Genomic DNA, 18552 nt, shown 5'->3' on the forward strand with positions numbered 1-18552 from the left:
AACAAAAAAAATTGCAGCATACACTAAAAAGATTTTTTTTTGCAGAAACTACACCTGTAACACTATACCCTACAAATAAATCAAAATAGTAGAAACTAATTGTACCTCTAACTGTTAGTTCCGTCTCTAACAAACAGAGTTCAGTAAATATTTAATGGAGACTAAAAGTGTCAACTTTTTGCAGACTTAAGGGACCAAAAATATTAAATGCATACTTAAGGGATTATTTTATCACTTTCTCGAAAATCTTATAAAGATAATAAAGAGGTGACATGAAAAGAGCGAAGCCTCAGATAGTCGACCGGACATTACAAAGATTCCAAACAGACCGACCGAAGCGTCAGGTAAGTCCCACCATTGTTTTTTTTTTTTTTGAAAAGAAAAATCTTAAATTTCTTGAAAGAACTCAACTATACGCACCATAATTGAATTGAGACTGTTCGAAGCTTGATTTCTGCTTGTTGAAGACGTGATTTCAATTATTATTCTCTCTATTTGAAGTTTTTGAACTCCATGTTAATAGCCTGTTTGAACAAGTTTTTTTTGGAAGAAAATAAGTGTTTATGGGGGAGTAGCACAAACTGTTTTGCAGAAGCTACAAAAGTAGTTTTTCTCCGAAAGCACATTTGAGAAAATATATTTAGAAGCACTTTTTCAAAGTTTGGCAAAAAAGAAAAAAAAGTAGTTTTTCTCCAAAACACTTTTAAGAAAATACATTTAGAAGCACTTTTTAAAAGTGCCAAACATTAATTGCTGCTAAAAAGTGTTTTTTAATTAATTGGTCAAATACAATTTGCTTATAACCAAAAGAACTTTTTTGAAAAGCACTTTTCAAAATAAGTTGATTTTAGAAGCTTGGCTAAATAGACTGTAAATCTGTTGAAATATTTTGCTTGTTGAAGGCTTGAAGCTATGAATTTGATTTCTGCTTGTCGATGTCGTAAGTTCTATGATTTAAAAATTTTGTATGGTTGAGTTGAGATTCTGTTCAGTTATCGATTACTATTATTCTGTGTTTTTGTGTACTTTGTATTTATTGATTTCTGCTTGTCGATGTCGTGTATTTATTAGAAGTACTCACATTTAGAACCATTTGCTATAAGATATAGTCTTTAAACCTTTCAAAGTTTAGCTTTTTATGTACATTTGTGTATGCAGCTTCTCTTTTGTTTAGCTACTGCTAGAGTTCTTTGGAGTTGTGGTATGCACCTTTTTGGTTCTTTCAAGCTTGATTGTCAAGTAGGAGTATTTACTACTTGCTGCATATTGGTAATTGCATGGTTTTGCACCAACTGCTATGTCCTTGGCTGTTGCAATCAATTAATCTTTTAAATACCTACTTTTTAGTTTTAAAAAAAAAAAAGTCCAAATAAAAAGCCTAATATGGCAGGGTCCAAAGTGACCGAACCAAACTGATAACTGAACAAACCGAATTAGCAAAAATCAAAAAAACAAAAGTGATATCTTCGGTTATTAGTGCACCAAATAAAAAACTGAAAACCGGTTAAATCAAATCGAAATTTCTAAAAACTGAACTGGACCAACCAATGCCGGCGGTAATCAAGATTATTTAAAATAGTTGCCCCCGAATATTTGTCAGTTACAAAATCAAGATAAAATTAATTATTTTGTTACATTTTCCCCTTAATATTAGTTGTTTTTGAAAATATACAATATTGATTGCATGATATAAAAATTATAAGTTTGAGGAGTTTAAACAAGTGATTATTGGTTGATATTGTTATTGTTTAAATACCAGTGAGATTAGTTTACCCTTATTCATGAAGAAAGCTAAGAGTAAATAATTCTTATTTATGATTTCTTCAGGGCATACAAAAGAGAAGTTACTAATATGGGACGAAGGTAGTACATGCCATAGCCAGAATTTCAGAGACAGAAATGCTAAGGGCAGCCATGTCAACAATCCTTCTTCCCCTTCAATCTTCACATTCTCTCAAGCACTTGTTCTTCCAAAAACCCCTTATCCAGTTTTTCTCTCAGCCAAGAAAGATTACAACTACTGCAAGACTGTTTTCGCTGAAACCTCTTGCAGTTTCATCTCCAATTAGGAACTATGTGGATGAAAAAATCGATCCCACATACTTATCTTGCTCAATGCCTCACAAGAATCCTCTCAAAGTGGCGGTTTTAGTTAGTGGCGGTGTCGATAGCAGCGTGGCTCTTCGGCTACTTCATGCTGCTGGACATTCCTGCACCGCTTTCTATCTCAAGATTTGGTTTCAGGTATATATTTTACTACTTCTAGCCCAAGTTAATTAGTCTTCATTTAAGTTGCTAGGCAGAGTTGAAGAATATTGGTTGTTTACTATTGTTCCCTCTTTTCCTATCCCTTTTGATAGATCAAATAAGTGGAGTACCATCTTATAGAGTTAATGGTCAAAAACACACCTGAACTGTCACCTTTGCATAGTTTCATATCCCAACTATTAATTGTTCCCTTTTTCTACCTGAACTATCACCATCTATGCGTTAAAACATACCTCGAAGCTGGCTGGACTATCACCCTCTACTCAACTAGGTGTGTTTTAATACATAGATGGTGATAGTTTAGCTAGGAAAAGGAACAACCGATAGTTGAGGTGTGAAGCTCACGAAATAGTGATAGTTCAGGTGTGTTTTTGACCATTAACTCTATCTTGTTAGCGGTAGTGTTAGATTTTTCTTAAGACTACCTTTCATAAACAAAATAGTACCTCGATTCTCAGATAAATTATGTCAATCCGTAATACTACATAATTTAATACCAAAAATCAAATGATGTACTTATTATTAATTAAGAATCAAACGCTGTAGCAGTTATGAAAGATTAAATTCGTAATGAGAATTTTATGTTGCAGACCAACACTATTTTAACTATGTGATTTTTATACCGGTGTTAGTTTTCCTTATACCTTAAACAAAATGATCCCTTAATCTTTTCAGTTTCAAGCAGTATTAAACAATTATCAAGTGTATTGCATTTTCTTTTGTAGGAAGACTTTGAGAACTTTTGGTCTGAATGCCCATGGGAGGATGACTTGAAATATGCGAAGGCTGTTTGTGACCAGGTCAGTCTCTTTTTATGTATTGGTTTGGAACAGAATTTTGATACATGGTAGACACAGTGTCATCTCTGTAGTGATAGCTGCGACTGATTTATGTAACTTTCTTCTAAATGCTAGTTACTGCATTATTTGTTGGTTGCTAAACTTGTTAATTACATTAGAGACCAGTGAAGAATTAAAATCTATTGTCAATGGACAAGATTATACAACTTCCTGGCCTGGCTGTGGAAAAAGGATAACCATACCAAATAGTTTAAATTAACATTCAATCGAGTGTTTTCAGACATGACACACTTGCACATAGTCCAGATTGTGGGTGATTGTTCTTTTTCCTGGTCGTGCATTACTAATTTGATATTTCCCACTATGTTTCCATAAGCTCTTTTCACATTGATGGTTCCTGTTATGGAGGGAGGGAGGGGATTTTCTTTTTCTTGCATTAGTTAGTTTGATATTTCCAATTAAGTTTCCACAACATCTTATTTTCGAACTTCTCAGGTTGATGTACCATTGGAAGTTGTCCATTTGACTGATGAATATTGGAATAATGTGGTATGTTTCTGGTTACTCTTCAGCTGCTTTAATTACACATTTTTCCAGCCTTGTCTCATGAATGAAACTTTATTTACCGTAGATTGGGTTTTTATACAAAGGTTTCTTTATGTGGTGCTATATAAAGATAAGCAGGGGGATATTGATGAAAGCTTGGTCATAATATTAGTTCGTTTTTTGATTAGTAAGTTTTCCATGTTTAGGTGTCATATATCATTGAGGAGTACAAATGTGGCAGGACTCCAAATCCAGATGTCCTTTGTAATACTAGAATAAAATTTGGTCAGTCATCTTATACGAAAAGCAATCCACTATTCTTTAGTTTCGTTTGCCTGAAAGTGGCAAATTTATTTTCAGGTGCTTTTATGGATGCCATTAGTGGAATGGAATTTGACTTTGTTGCTTCGGGACATTATGCAAAGATTGTCCACGCATCTACTGAGCAGCTGGACGAACCTTCTGTCTTGGAATTGTCAAAAGATATGGTGTGTATTTAATATTCATATATGTTTCTTAGAGCCTCTTACCATATTTTCTTTTGTGAAGTTTTGATATGTTTACTTGAGAAGGGGAAATCTCGAAGATGAGAGTGGTGGGAAAGAATCTTGCTTCATTGTAGGTAAAAGGATGAACATATAGGAAATTGAATAGACTTAGGCAGATATGCATGGTTGGGAATTAAACATTATGGTCCCCATCAAAAGAAGTTCTTTTTGGAAGAGACATAGGCATTTAGCAGTTGAGGATAAGAAGTTTGATTTAACACCTTCAAAACCCACCCAACCCCCGGTGCTTTTAACCAAAAAAATTTCTTTGATCTTTTCGCCGACATTTTCATGACTGTCTTTATAGTTCTTATGTCTGCAGTGGTGCTGTTTCAGGTCAAGGACCAAACGTACTTCCTTTCTCATCTCTCACAGGCTCAGCTTAAACGACTTATTTTCCCGCTTGGATGTATCCAAAAGGTGAGGTGAGACTATTGTCTTTGCACTTATCACTTAATTACAATATGTTTATAATAATCAATTAAGTCGTTGAGAGTGAATCTGTCTTAACCCTCCCTCCTTCTGGGACTTGATCATTTGGAAAAGTTCAAGTCTTCATTGAGGCTGAATTGCTCTTAATCTTTCATCACATATCTGCAGGATGAAGTTCGCATGCTTGCTAAGTCATTTAATCTACCAAACCAAGACAGGAAGGATTCACAAGGAATATGTTTTCTTGGCAAGGTTTGTTTTACCAGCACATTCATCAGCTACATGATTTTTTTTATTTTTTGGTATAAGGTGCTGTTTTGTCAATCTTATGTCATTCTCATGGAGTAACTCAAATAAGTTACCAACTCGTTCAACTATTCTGCTGGTAAGTTGTAATCAGTTAATTAGCTCTGTGAGCAGCATTTGCTAAAAATCAATGTATGAGCTTTCTGGATTAGTTGCGGCGGACAGTAATTGTCTAAACTTGTCTATGCAAAGTCAGTGGGACTTACAATGTTTTTGCTATATTTAAGACCATTTTATATCAAGCTGCCAGTCCAAGTGCCAATGTTGTATAAATGCTGTGGAGGTTCATATTTTCCATCCATCAGTATAAGTAATATAAGTATAGTATATTCATCTTCTGCATAGACGGTCTACACATCAAATGTTTTAGTCATAGACTAATTTTGTAGCTATACACTTTCTTAATTCTGTTAGATTTTGCACATTTCTCCAAAAAGCTTAAGATTTGTTCTATTTTGTTTTAAAAGTTCAGTTGACCTCCGGAGATCTTAGTGTCAGTTCCATTTGGAATTTCAGATAAAATTCAGTGAATTTGTTGCTAGACACATTGGAGAATCAGAAGGTGTTATATTGGAAGCAGAGAGTGGAGATTATCTTGGAAACCACCGTGGCTTTTGGTTCTATACTATTGGGCAACGCCAAGGTTTACGTCTTCCTGGAGGGCCCTGGTATGCGGCTACGAGCTCGTTCTTAATATATGTACTAGTTGTGGTCTCAAAATAGTTAAGCAATTTGATTATCTTATATTTAACTGTTTTTTATGGTGTTATTAAACCCCTATCGCGCATGGCTACTTGATCTTCAGCCAGATGATGGTTGCCATAATCCACACTAAACAGATAACAAAATGATTGCATATTGTCATCTTATGGTCCTGGCCTTCCTATCATTTAGGAGTTCTTGAGTAGAGGCGGGTTTAGGATTTCTTAAACATGGGTGCACCATTAAAAAAGGAAAAATAGAAAGCATTAAGTGGGAATTGATCCCCATTTCTCTGTGTAAATAACTAAGCTTTCCACCAAGTACACCATTCAGTCTTTTTGGAACATGGGTGTCTAACATCTAATATTAGATTATTTCAGAAAATATATAAATAAAATACCTAATTTTGCGGAGAGACCATGGGTTCACATGCCCTATAATTAAGGCTATAAATTCGCCCCTGTTCTTGAGCAATTATAGTCATCAATCCAAATGTGTCAATCTTTTCCATTTGTCTTTAAATATACTAAATAGATATTTTGTTACTTTGTAGGTATGTTGTAGAGAAGGATATTAGAAACAATGTTGTCTATGTATCAAGAAACTATTTCTCTGTTGACAAGAAAAGACGGTTATTTCGCGCTGGATCCTTCAAATGGCTCAGTGGATCACTTCCTAGACAAATCAATGAGCTTCAATGCAAGGTAAATCTTTCCTTTTCGCCTCATTTTAACTCTTTTTTTTTTTTTTTTTGCATAAGTTCAATGACACCTTTATACATATCTAAGAATGTCCAACATGAGCTTAGGTTGTAAAGAACAAACGTTAAGATGTACATAACATAGGACACAGGTGAAATAAGAGTTGACTTTCTTGGATTTTTGTTGTTCTCTTGCATGATTATTTTATTTTGGGAGCGCTTTGTCATATTTTAGGTTTCGCATTGTGAGCTTGGTAACACTAGAATTTCAGAGTGATTCGGTGTTTTTGTACAAGCAAATGCTCATTTACAATTATTCTGTAGGTTCGTCATGGTCCCGGTTTTTACAACTGCAGCTTGGTCATGGAAGTTGATGAACATGGCCAGGAAGTTGCAGTTGTCCGGTTATCTGAAGATGATCAGGGTTTAGCAGCTGGACAGTTTGCGGCCTTTTATGATGGAAGGACTTGTATTGGTTCTGGCGTAATACTGGAGTCATGGGATGATCAGGGATATCCTATTTGTGAGAGGGCTCTTGAAATTGCTCGAACGGAAGATAAATCCAAGCTCGGTAAACCAGTCAAGATAATGGTAAAACCAGAGCCTAGTGTTATTGCAATCTGATTATGACTACCAGGCAAAGCTTTTTGTGGAACTGCTAAATCTGGAACTGTTTTCAACATGAAATTTCGCCTGATTTGGTATCCATTAAATTGGCTGCAATAGTTTGAAGAAAAGCAGTTACAAAGTGTTCTAGGCTTTATACATGTGGACACTCGAAATTTATCAAGATTTATCAGGAGGGCTAGTGAGTTACGCACCTGGGATTGGACTGGTTGGTTGATCTTCAGTTGTAGAGGAACTAGTGTTGATCTTTGGTGTTATCTATTTCCCAAGATTTAGTGGGAGCTTGAGAGGCATTGGTTAAATGAAGCAGCTTCATTTTTCATAATAGATAGACCAGTTGCTTCCTGTCATATAGTAGTATCCTTTTTTTTTTTTTTTGGGGTTGTGGTTGGGGGGGGGGGGGGTGGGGTTTACAGTGATAAAAGCACAATGAAATTAAAATAAACTAAGTGTCTCTCTTTCCAAATTTGTAATAGCTAGACCCTTGCAGTCAAACTTTGTAGTGTTTCCCAGTCCCCATTCGGTAAGCCGAATTTTTTTTTTTTACATGAATACAGTATTCCAGCTCCAGTTCATCTCTCCTGCTCTCCGTGTGTCAGTTGAATTTTGTAAAATCAAGCTCAAAATGACAATATAAAGATAAAAGTAAGAAAGACGATATAACAGAACTTTCTTTCTTTCTTTCAAGTGTTTCAATATAATTCTCAATACCTCTTTTTATAGGGATACATTGAAACATCAAATGGTAATATGAAATTTAACCATTGACATCATGGGGAAGATCATATTCATGAGTGAGGTTGTGGAGTTGTGGCCGTGGGGGAGATTGTGATTGAGGTTATGGAGGTGTGGGAGTTGATTATTAGAGTGATGAACATTCGCACTAATTGTGATATATTCCATAATACTCGACAAGTTCTTAAAATTATCAATCCATATTAATATATACTCAGTGATTTGGCTCCTCGTTATTTCTCCTCTCTCTATTTTTTTTTAAGTTCTTGTTTGGATTGACGGCGCATGTCATATCTAAAATTAATGGTTGAAATTTAATTAACTAAAGCAAAGTCCTAATCGTGGTTAAAATAGTTCATTACTTTCATATATTTGCTCTCAAAATATTTTTTACAATCCAATAAATCTAGCTGTACATTATATTTTTCTATGTACATTCAAACTGATCTTTCTTGCTTTGAATAAATTTTTGTCGTGCATCGTTTTTTTTTTTTTTTTTTGGGACTACTTTTCCCATTCCTCATATATTTAGCTTTAGTATCTCCTAGAAAAGAGCTAAACAAAAAATTTAAAAGTGTGGCCTGACATATTTTCTGTTTTAGGAGCAACTTAATTCAAGCACTCAACTTCAAACTCTCTATTACTCCCCAAGTGATTTTTAATTGTTAAAAAGCTTTTTTTAACATCATCATTGCATAAAGCTTAATCTAAAAGAATTTTGCTTTACAACTTCACATATGAGCAGTCCAAAATGTGAAAGGGGTTTTTCTTTAATTTATCCTCACTCATGATCAATAGTGTTTTTGTTTATCAATATACAAAACTCGAACTTTTAATAACATATTTTCCCTCCGTCTCAATTTATGTGGCACCATTTGACTAGACACGAAATTTAAGAAAGAAAAGAACTTTTTTGAATTTTGTGGTTCAAAATAAGCCTTAGATATTTGTGTGGCGGTAAATCGTTTCATAAAGCTAAATTATTTTTAAATATAAAAATATGACATTCTTTTTTAGACAGCTTTAAAAGAAAAACGAGTCACATAAGTTGAGACAGGGGAGTAGAAAAAATATCTTACCAAAAACACATACTATAGAAATACTATTTTTGTAGATTATTGATGGTAGAGGCGTTGTTAGCAAGAGTTTAATTAATTCGATGAGAAAGAGTGCTCCAGCTTTGCAGAGAGTGGTAGTACTACTAATATACCCCACGAGCACAGCAAAACTCCAAAATCCATAGCCCCATTTATGCTTTTCACCTTAGATTAGTTACATATACATCCCCACACCCACATATACATACATACACCAAGATTCCAAATTTACACACCTAACCATTTTATCTTTTTTCCTATTTTGTCCTACATGATGAAATTATTGCTACTGTATTGATAATAAAAGTACTCCCTCCGTCTCAAATGAAAGTGTCTAAATTTGACTGGACACAAAATTTAAGGAATAAAGAAAAAATTTAAATCTTGTAGTCCTAAATTAAAGATGTGTAATGTACTAAAATGTCTTTTGAATCTTGCAATTCTAAATTTTATATCAACTCCCTCCATTCACTTTTACTTGTCCAATTTCTTTAAAAGTATATTTTAACTTTTACTCGTTACTTTTAGCATATCAAGAGCAAATCATTTTTTTCATGTTTTACGCACCCTTAACATTAATTGCATAATGCTCAAATCATTTTCCACGACTTAAACTGACAACAGCAACATATTCAATGAAATCCCACAAAGTGAGTCGCACAGACCTTATTCCTACCTTGGGAGGTTGAGAAACAATTAATACGGATTTTATGATAAAATACTCATATCAATTACATATTATTTTTTAAAGAATGTGCAAAGTCCAAACTGAAAAATTAGTAAAAGTAAAAGTGAAAGGAGGGAGTATGAAGTTTGAATTGTCTAACTTACCCAATATAAAAAAAGACACTTCTTAAAAAACAAAACAACACTAGTTGCCATGGCAGAACTTGGCAGTATCTCATTTGTCATCATTGTCCCATATACAATAATTTCACCGTCACAGAGTCACACAGTCACACGCAACTCACACTCTTAGTGATCTATGTATATTTCTTTCTTTCACCTATGTCATTGCTCTTTCTCACTTTCACCGGACTTTGGACGTCCTATTCGTAAGTATAATATATGTTATACAGTTTTTTTCATGATTTCCATTTCTAGGAACTTGCTACTACATGCATGGACAGATTGCTGCTCCACTTAATGTCTTGTAAATGGGTTTTTAGTTTTCTTCTTGATTGTATCGAACTTACTTTATATTCATATGTTTCCTTAGCTTCCCCTGTTTGGTCAAGAATGAGAAAACAAAAGAACATGGTAAACTGAGAGAGATCCTAAAGCCTTGATTTGTTTCCCTTTAAGCACTGTTGACTTGCTCTATTAGATATAAGTACTAATTTGTGCGTGAAGAACATTCTTTTATTACTCAGCCTCTGTTTCTTTAATCCTTATTATTCCCTCCATTTCAATTTGTTTGTCTGGTTTTGACTTGGCACAGAGTAGAATGCAAAGAAACTTTTGAATCTTGTAATCTTGAATTAAAGATACGTAGAATGTACCAAAACTCTCTTTATTCTTGTAGTCTTAAACATGTCATGTGGAAAGTTATACTAATAAAAGAGTTGCTAAAAAAGGACGGAAGCATTCTTTTTGAAACGGACTAAAAAAGAAAATAAGACAAAATAAATTGAAAATGAAGGACTAATATGCATGTAGCTGAATTAATGCAGATTGTTGAGCCTCTGAATCCCTACAAACTCTACTCATTATAAGTATGTCTACACCCTCTATGGATGTATACCAGAATGGTAACGGCTCTTGTTGTAGTATGGCGGAATTGGAAGATATTGATTTCTTGAGGCCAAGAAATTTGAACATGGAGAGGAAGGGCTCACTTGGTGAGAGGTCCTTTAGTGAAGCTCAAATTGGGTTCTCTCCTTATCCCCCTTCTAGAGCTGAATTTGATGTAGTCCATTCACCAGCAAAATGGTCTGGATTTACCACTCCAAGGTCACCTTTTGCGTCTGATCCACATCCGATGATTGCTGAGGCTTGGGAAGCGCTGAGACGTTCCTTGGTGCACTTTCGCGGCCGTCCTGTTGGAACAATTGCTGCATTAGATAGTTCAGACGAAAAGCTTAATTACGATCAGGTGAAGCCATTGATAATATCATCCTATGTATGTTGAGCACTAGAATTTTCATTTCTACTTGCATCATTGCCTTGTCATTGCAAATTAAATTATGGATCAGTGGGTGGTGGATTAGCTTTTGGTTGGTTTGATCACTGCCTTACATATTAGAGTCCAAGTAGAGGAAAATGAATCTAGATGTGACGTATAGCGTACATCAACTAGTTTAGGACTGAGACATAGTCGATTAACTGAAGCTTGTGTATGGGTAATAATTTGTTGTCTGCTACTTAAGTTTGGATTCGCTAAATTGACATTCATATACTTTGCTTTTCTGTAGAATTACAGTTAATCAGGCAATGTTCATTTACAGTTTGATTAGTTCCCTTGTAGAAAATAGTCTGATCTAATAATTTTATGTGACATAATAGGAAAAGGCTTAATACCTGCAGTTTGTATATTTGTCCTCTTCACTATAAGTAATAAAGTCTGATCAATTTTACATTCGAGAACCATATGCAATAGTTCTGTGATGGGATATCTCTTCTGATGTCTGGTTTGCTACAAATTAGGATCAGGGAATCCAGAGTTCAGCCAGCTGTATCACTTGTGTTTCTAGTCTGTTGAGTTTGATTTCCTTCTCCTAGCAGCCAATGAGTGAGGGCAGTGTTTCTCCTCATCCAATTAAAAAGGATCAATGTTTGTATTAATACATGTGCTTCTTGAGCTAACTGCTGTGTACTCATTACATTTTCTTTGGCACTGTGTAAACGGCCTATTTAAATTTTGGAATAAATAATCTCCAATCTAGCTGCCATCCAATTGCATGATACAGGAGGAAGTTCCTATGTAAAGATTATGGTCCAATGAGCATTTTACATATGTTATTATGCTAGATCCCTTTTCGAAGTGCTTAAATAAACAAGACTGATCTCATTTGGTATTTATGACATTCTGAAAGGGTAACTGTATCGATGGCCAGTTTAATCTGTACTGAGGTCACATTCTCTCATGCTCAAGATGTTTACTAACGTTCATCTGTACCTCCAGGTGTTTGTCAGAGATTTCGTTCCAAGTGCATTGGCATTTTTAATGAACGGGGAACCTGAAATAGTAAAAAATTTCATCTTGAAAACTCTTCGTCTTCAGTCGTGGGAGAAAAAGATAGATCGCTTCCAATTAGGAGAGGGTGTAATGCCAGCTAGTTTCAAAGTGCTCCATGATCCAGTCAGGAATACAGAGACATTAATGGCAGATTTTGGTGAGAGTGCGATAGGAAGAGTGGCTCCTATTGATTCTGGATTTTGGTGGATTATATTACTTCGAGCATATACAAAATCTACAGGGGATACTTCCTTGTCTGAGATGCCTGAATGCCAGAAGGGCATGCGCCTGATACTTAGTTTATGCCTTTCAGAGGGCTTTGACACATTACCAACTCTTCTTTGTGCTGATGGATGCTGTATGATTGATCGTAGAATGGTGAGTTTTCCTGCTGTCGTACATAATTGTAGTGATATGCACTCACTTTGCGTTTATGAGCTTGATATATTAATATGTTATATGAATTCACGTGCATTCCTCTTCCATATAGACATGACTTCATGTTGGCAGGCTTGTGATTTTCGTATCATCATGACTTTAGCGCATGCTGTTTTTAGTTCTTAGAGTTGTTAGCTAATTGGATTTTCATTCTCCATTTCTACCTACTGTATCTTTATTTTATTATCAGAATTTGTGATTTTTGTTCTCAGACAAAGCCTTGTAGCCTCTTGCAGACTTAACATTGAAGAAAGTGCACTGCAAAATTCTTAGGTCTGTTTCAAAGATAGGTTTCTTACAGCCGTACAAAATGTCTGTTAATGCGGCATGAAAATCTGAAGTCGTGCGGAAACAACAGCTACTACCTTAGTGGGAGCAAAATTCATAAAACAATATCATCGTTTCCCTATGTACTGCCCTATTTGTTGGGCTAAATTCCCATTCTCCAGAAATATGAATGAATTTCTTCAAAAGACATGAGCTTCATCTGTGTGGCTAAATTCTGTGTTCATGCAGGCATTTTACTTAAGCTCAATCCATTCAAATCTACTGAGTTGCTTGATTGGTTATATAAAAAGTCTTATGTAAACAAATATGCCTCGTGTAATATTACCATTTAGAATTGGCTATTTGAGAATTAGGATAGGAGCCTATCTGCTTCTAGAATTTGTCCTTCATGTCAAAATTGAGAAAATGCAAGTCATCATTTGGATCCAATTGTTCTTGCAATGGAATTAAAAGCGATATCCATGTGCCTCCGAAGTTTTAGTACTTGCCGGAAATGGGAAACCAATTAACAATAAACTACAATCAGCTGAGTGTATGACCAACATTGTATATGTTTGAAAGGACTATTGCATACCATCACACATACAAGTTCCACCTTCCTGAATTATATCTTAATCTAGAGAAGTGACGGTATCCCCTTCTGGAATCTCCTTATGGTTTTTGGTTGTAAGTATATCATTCTCCTTCTCTCCCTCTTACTCAGATAAACCTGGCATGTTCTGAGCAGAACTTACAATCACTTTTTTACTGCAACTAAAACAATTTGCTCTTCCTTATTAGTGTGCTTACGATAAGTATGCATTTGTTTCACTGACTATTTTGTGGTACTTGAACATTGTCAGGGTGTTTATGGATACCCAATAGAGATACAAGCACTATTCTTTATGGCCTTAAGATGTGCACTTCTCTTACTCAAGCATGACGCCGAAGGGAAGGAGTTCATAGAACGAATTGTAAAGAGACTGCACGCGCTGAGCTATCACATGAGAACCTACTTTTGGCTCGATCTGAAACAGGTTAATGACATATACAGATACAAAACTGAAGAATATTCCCACACAGCAGTCAACAAGTTTAATGTCATCCCGGATTCTCTTCCAGAATGGGTTTTTGATTTTATGCCACTTCATGGAGGTTATTTCATTGGAAATGTTGGCCCTTCAAATATGGATTTCCGATGGTTCTGCTTGGGAAATTGTATTGCAATTTTATCTTGCTTAGCGACCCCTGAACAGGAAACTAAGATCATGGATCTCATCGAGTCACGTTGGGATGAACTGGTTGGAGAAATGCCTTTGAAAGTTTGTTATCCAGCTATAGAGGGTCATGATTGGCGGCTTGTAACAGGATGTGATCCAAAAAATACTAGATGGAGCTACCATAACGGAGGTTCATGGCCAGGTATCAATTGAATTACTAGTGTTCCTTGGTGGACAGTGAAGTGTGAAATGAAATAATGAAGAACGTTTCCTAAGATTGTAGCTCACTGTTTAATTTAATCCTGTTTGGGAAACAGTGTAATTAGTTCGGATAATATTTATTCTATTTTCCTATAACACAGTACTGAGAACATTGAAACTGCTTAAGCCAGCTATTTGTTTCTCTTACCAACACTTCCTTGTCATGTATGTACTGCTCAGCTCGTTGATATGCAAGTTTGAGGTAGTATTTTTCCTTGTATGGCTTAGCTTGAACCTTTTTTATGGAACCTTATTCAGGTAACATAAGAATTATTTACAGCTGAATAGTCATGAAAAAGGTAGTAATGTGTCACATGTAATCTTTGGCACTCTAGTGTAGATTTTTCTAATCTTGCATAATGCTATGCTTATATTTATTTGTGTTTGGTGGCAGTACTTTTATGGCTCCTCACAGCGGCTTGTATCAAGACTGGACGCCCCCAGATTGCAAGGCGTGCCATTGAACTTGCTGAAATAAGGTTGTCCAAGGATGGGTGGCCTGAATATTACGATGGAAAACTTGGCCGATTCATTGGGAAGCAAGCTCGGAAATACCAAACATGGTCAATTGCTGGCTACTTGGTGGCAAAGATGATGCTTGAAGATCCATCCCATGTGGGAATGGTTGCACTTGAGGAAGACAAGCAGCTGATGAAGCCTGTCTTGAAAAGATCAAATTCGTTTTGATTGTTATATCGAATTTCCTTCTTAGATTTTATTTATCTCATCACATCCAAAATGTGGAGGGATATGAATGAAGCGCCTGCATCAAGCAGAAAGAACAAAAGGAAAAGAAGAAAGCAGGAAAGGTCTTGTAGGGAAGTTACAAGTAAGAATCTCGTAAAACGCCACCAGTTTGTCTTACTCTCTGATTCTTTCCTGCACACCCTGTACTTCTTCCGTTCTTCCGGAACTTAATTTAGCATTAGGTTCAACAATCTACTTCTGATATGATTGCAGACGCTAATTGAGATGTAGCTCTTAACATGGTTTACTTTGTCAGCACTAACTTAGACGTACTTACATTTGCACAAGCTTATTATTTTCTTAACCATTTAGACATCAGCTTTGGTGCATATTGTTTAGTAACGTTTTGAACAACCTAATGCATCTTTTCCCTTTCCCCCTTCCTCTCTGGACTATCATGTTACAACTGAACTACATTTCTCTCCTAAGGAATTACGAGGTTTGTGGATTTCAGTATACAGGCTCTCACTTGTACTGACTTGTAAAGCAAAGTACACTTAATAGAACTGCATAGATGGATCACCTATCATGATGATTCATGCAACTTTCATTTCTTTTAGCCCTTCGTAGATGTAACAAATTATATGCTGGCTTCTGTTGGGCGTGATGTACGCTAACACTTGCTTTCATGATTTTTGGATTCCCCAGTCCTTTCAATTTACCGCAGAACTTTGGATATTTCCATATTTCAGTTCCAAGTAGTGCTTTTAGTTTTTATTTTAGGGCCAAATTACATTGGTAGCCTCTTAAACTTGGCACGAACTCTCAGTTAGACACCTTAGCTTCAAAATGGAGGTCATCTATTGAAATTGGTGATTTTAAGTGCCTTTGTAAACAGAGCTTTTGAGTGTCAAATACTCCAGGAATCTAGTTTTGTGTTGTTAAACTTACTTTTATCTGTTACACAAACAGCTGTGCAGACAAATAGTTGTATTTCAGAATCAGAAAACGAAGAAGCATCAGATTTTAGAATCAAAGGCTACTCAACTAGTCATCACTTATAAATAATCTTAACATAAAATTAGTTGAAAAAAGAAAAGAAAAAAGAAGACTAAACACAAGCACACAGCAAGACTAAAGAAACTATGAAACTTGTATGTAAAGTACATATATTCAGAGAGAAGATGGATAACTGTATATTGTATTGATATACCAAAGTTTAAATACAAGTCTTCCTAAGACTAAGAGTACTTGTATCAGGAAACTCATTCAAATCAAAACACCATCAAAACTAGTGACTAACTAAATAATAACTCTAAACTGAGAGACAACTAGAGATGTCTATAAAGGGCAGCCCGGTGCACTAAGCTCCCGCTATGCGCGGGGTCCGGAGATGTCTATCTAATCTAAAATATAAACACAGAAAATAAATACTAAATCGCGGGTGACCTCAATCTTTTCTGATGTATCTTCAGATAATCTTTCGACTTCTTTTGCTCCATACGTCCAATTTTTTCCAATTTGAGATCAACTTTGCGCAAAACCGAAGCTTTCAGTTTTAGTTTTGGCAAAAAACGATCATAACAAGTAGGAGTATACGTGAAGCGTGTTAAATTAGGAGTATCTAATTCAATACCAGTAAGGTTAATGCAGCCCTCTAGTACAAGGCACTCTAGCCGATCACTTGAAATCTTCAATTTCTTCAATTCTGTGCAACTGAATAAGTACAAGGCTTCAAGATTGGGTAGACTTGCACAAATGTTCTTTAGGTCTCGGTCAGTGACACCCATAGATAAGTACAAACTTTTCAAGGCTTTGCAATCAGTTAGTGTAACTACTTCAGGACTACTCAACATGTGAAGATTTTCAAGATTAGGTGCTACTATATCAACCATCTTGATTTCACTAGAAAGTTTCAACCAAACACTCTTCAGTTTGGGCAAATTACTTCCCGCGATTTGTAAACTGGCTAGTCCCTGACATTCATCTAAAGTTAAATCCTCTAAACAACTGCAGCTAGCACATGAAGCTCGAACAAAGTGCTCGTCCAACGATGCATGAACAAGCTTTAACTTTCGCAAAGATGAAAACTTTATGCCATCACAAGGCAATTATTCCAGCTTAAATCCACACAAATCAAGAACATTTAGTTCCTTGGCAGCAAATGTTGCTTCGGGTAGGTCATTGTAATGCCCATAACCAGGTGAGTCTATACTTAAAATCAACTCTTTGATATCACACGCGACGAGTGTCTTTATCCAATTCTGATAAGGACTACAACATAGGCAAGGTGGTAACTTTAGCCAGAATTTTTCCATAGAAATCTTCTGCTTCTGCCGATTTGCTAGTATTTGCTCCACAATTTGCGAAAACTTATAATGTTCACATTCTTGGGGTTACATTTCATAATAGAAAAAATTATCACCAAAATTTAAGTAGGAGAGGGAACTCCATGCACTATACAAAGTCTTGGACAATGTACCCATTCGTGCAGCATTTTTAACAAGAAGGAAAGACATAATTTTCTGCAAAATTGGCACTGGCAATTTGGATATGTGATCCACTGTTGCATCAACACTTTTCTCTTTCATCACTGTCAAAATAAATTCATTAAGCATTAATTAATTATCAAGTAAAATAGTACTTAACTAATGTTCCATTGTGTAAAAAGATCTTTACACTATTCGTGCATATAACTTAAATCCATTTCTTAGTTGGCATCAACATGCATGCAATTAATGAAACCTCTTTTTACAGGAATTTATTAGGGAAGAACTAAGCAAGTAGAATTTTTTTCTTTATTTAAATATTGCTGTGAATCATATCGCATAGATGAAATCAGAATAGTAAGAATTTAGTCAACAGAATTTCAAGTTTTATTCAGTATTATATATGCATAAACCATAATTAACATAATGACTAAACGTTAACTTACCTGTTGAAGACAAGAATATTCGGATTAATTCTCTTGAGTTGATGTGTTTGCTACCCTTCACAAACTAAAATTCTTAATGATACATACAAATGAAATACCTCAAGTATTTATAGGACTATAGAGGAAATCTAGCGGAAGCCAACTACGTATGTACGTCAGGATTAATAGGAATAGGAGTATTTACGGGAAAATATTGCATAAGTGGGTTATAAACTGTTAGAATTTGTCTTGATTTTCTACCATAAATTACTTTTCTTGGTGGAAAAGAATTCTTGATTCAAAAGATCTCTTCCATATTTAACAATACGTACCGATTTATTAGTTTGATAGTATTATTATTATTATTTCTTTTGGATGAAATTTTTTGACTTATATAAATTAAAGATCTTCTTTCTCACACAACAACACAATGACATCCACAAATTAATTACTAAAAAGTCTTGTTTTAGAGTCTATGGCAACAGTTTTCTTGCAACGGTTATTTAACCGTTTGCTATAGCCACTTATTGCAATGATTGTAATCATTGGGGGTTATAAGCTCTATTGAGACACTTTTAGAGCTAATAGTCTGTTAGGCCAAACTTCTACAATCAGCTTATTTTGAAAAGTTTTTTAAAAAAAGTACTTTTGGCGAAAAACAGTTTATGTTTGACCAATTAATTAAAAAACACTTTTGAGCAGCAATTAATGTCTGACCAAGCTTTTAAAAAGTGTTTCTAAGTGTATTTTTCTCAAAAGTGCTTTTAAAAAAAAAGTGTTTGGCGTAAACTATTTTTTATTAGCTTCTGCTACTCCCAAAAGCATT

The 18552-nt window shown here is 35.2% G+C and overlaps 2 protein-coding genes across 3 annotated transcripts; both read left to right on the forward strand.

Moving 5' to 3' along the window:
* The first annotated feature begins 235 nt into the window (after positions 1-235).
* On the forward strand, positions 236-7252 carry LOC132048986 (uncharacterized). The gene is made up of 11 exons (XM_059439669.1): positions 236-344; positions 1828-2244; positions 2994-3068; positions 3564-3617; positions 3821-3899; positions 3975-4102; positions 4499-4582; positions 4763-4846; positions 5417-5568; positions 6156-6306; positions 6627-7252. Exons 2-11 carry the CDS (start codon positions 1900-1902, stop codon positions 6924-6926), a joined length of 1452 nt encoding a protein of 483 aa, XP_059295652.1. The 5' UTR covers positions 236-344; positions 1828-1899; the 3' UTR covers positions 6927-7252.
* A 2395-nt stretch (positions 7253-9647) lies between these two features.
* Positions 9648-15180, forward strand: LOC132048993 (probable alkaline/neutral invertase B). 2 transcript variants are annotated; one of them, XM_059439681.1, is made up of 5 exons: positions 9648-9816; positions 10421-10856; positions 11886-12317; positions 13508-14066; positions 14520-15180. In XM_059439681.1, exons 2-5 carry the CDS (start codon positions 10479-10481, stop codon positions 14810-14812), a joined length of 1662 nt encoding a protein of 553 aa, XP_059295664.1. In that variant the 5' UTR covers positions 9648-9816; positions 10421-10478; the 3' UTR covers positions 14813-15180. The 2 variants fall into 2 exon arrangements, with proteins under 2 accessions (XP_059295664.1, XP_059295660.1); XM_059439677.1 differs by having other exon boundaries at positions 10435-10856.
* Positions 15181-18552: the final 3372 nt, after the last annotated feature.

Source organism: Lycium ferocissimum, chromosome 1 (assembly GCF_029784015.1).
Source record: "Lycium ferocissimum isolate CSIRO_LF1 chromosome 1, AGI_CSIRO_Lferr_CH_V1, whole genome shotgun sequence".
NCBI lineage: Eukaryota > Viridiplantae > Streptophyta > Magnoliopsida > Solanales > Solanaceae > Lycium > Lycium ferocissimum.

Bases quoted from the DNA above. Each gene is read 5' to 3' on its own strand.
- LOC132048993 (XM_059439681.1), top strand. From the start codon at position 10,479: ATGTCTACACCCTCTATGGATGTATACCAGAATGGTAACGGCTCTTGT. The intron at 10,857-11,885 runs GTGAAGCCATTG...CTGTACCTCCAG, and splicing joins AAAAGCTTAATTACGATCAG to GTGTTTGTCAGAGATTTCGT. The intron at 14,067-14,519 runs GTATCAATTGAA...GTTTGGTGGCAG, and splicing joins TAACGGAGGTTCATGGCCAG to TACTTTTATGGCTCCTCACA.
- LOC132048986 (XM_059439669.1), top strand. From the start codon at position 1,900: ATGCTAAGGGCAGCCATGTCAACAATCCTTCTTCCCCTTCAATCTTCA. The intron at 3,900-3,974 runs GTCAGTCATCTT...ATTTATTTTCAG, and splicing joins TAATACTAGAATAAAATTTG to GTGCTTTTATGGATGCCATT. The intron at 4,103-4,498 runs GTGTGTATTTAA...GTGCTGTTTCAG, and splicing joins TGGAATTGTCAAAAGATATG to GTCAAGGACCAAACGTACTT.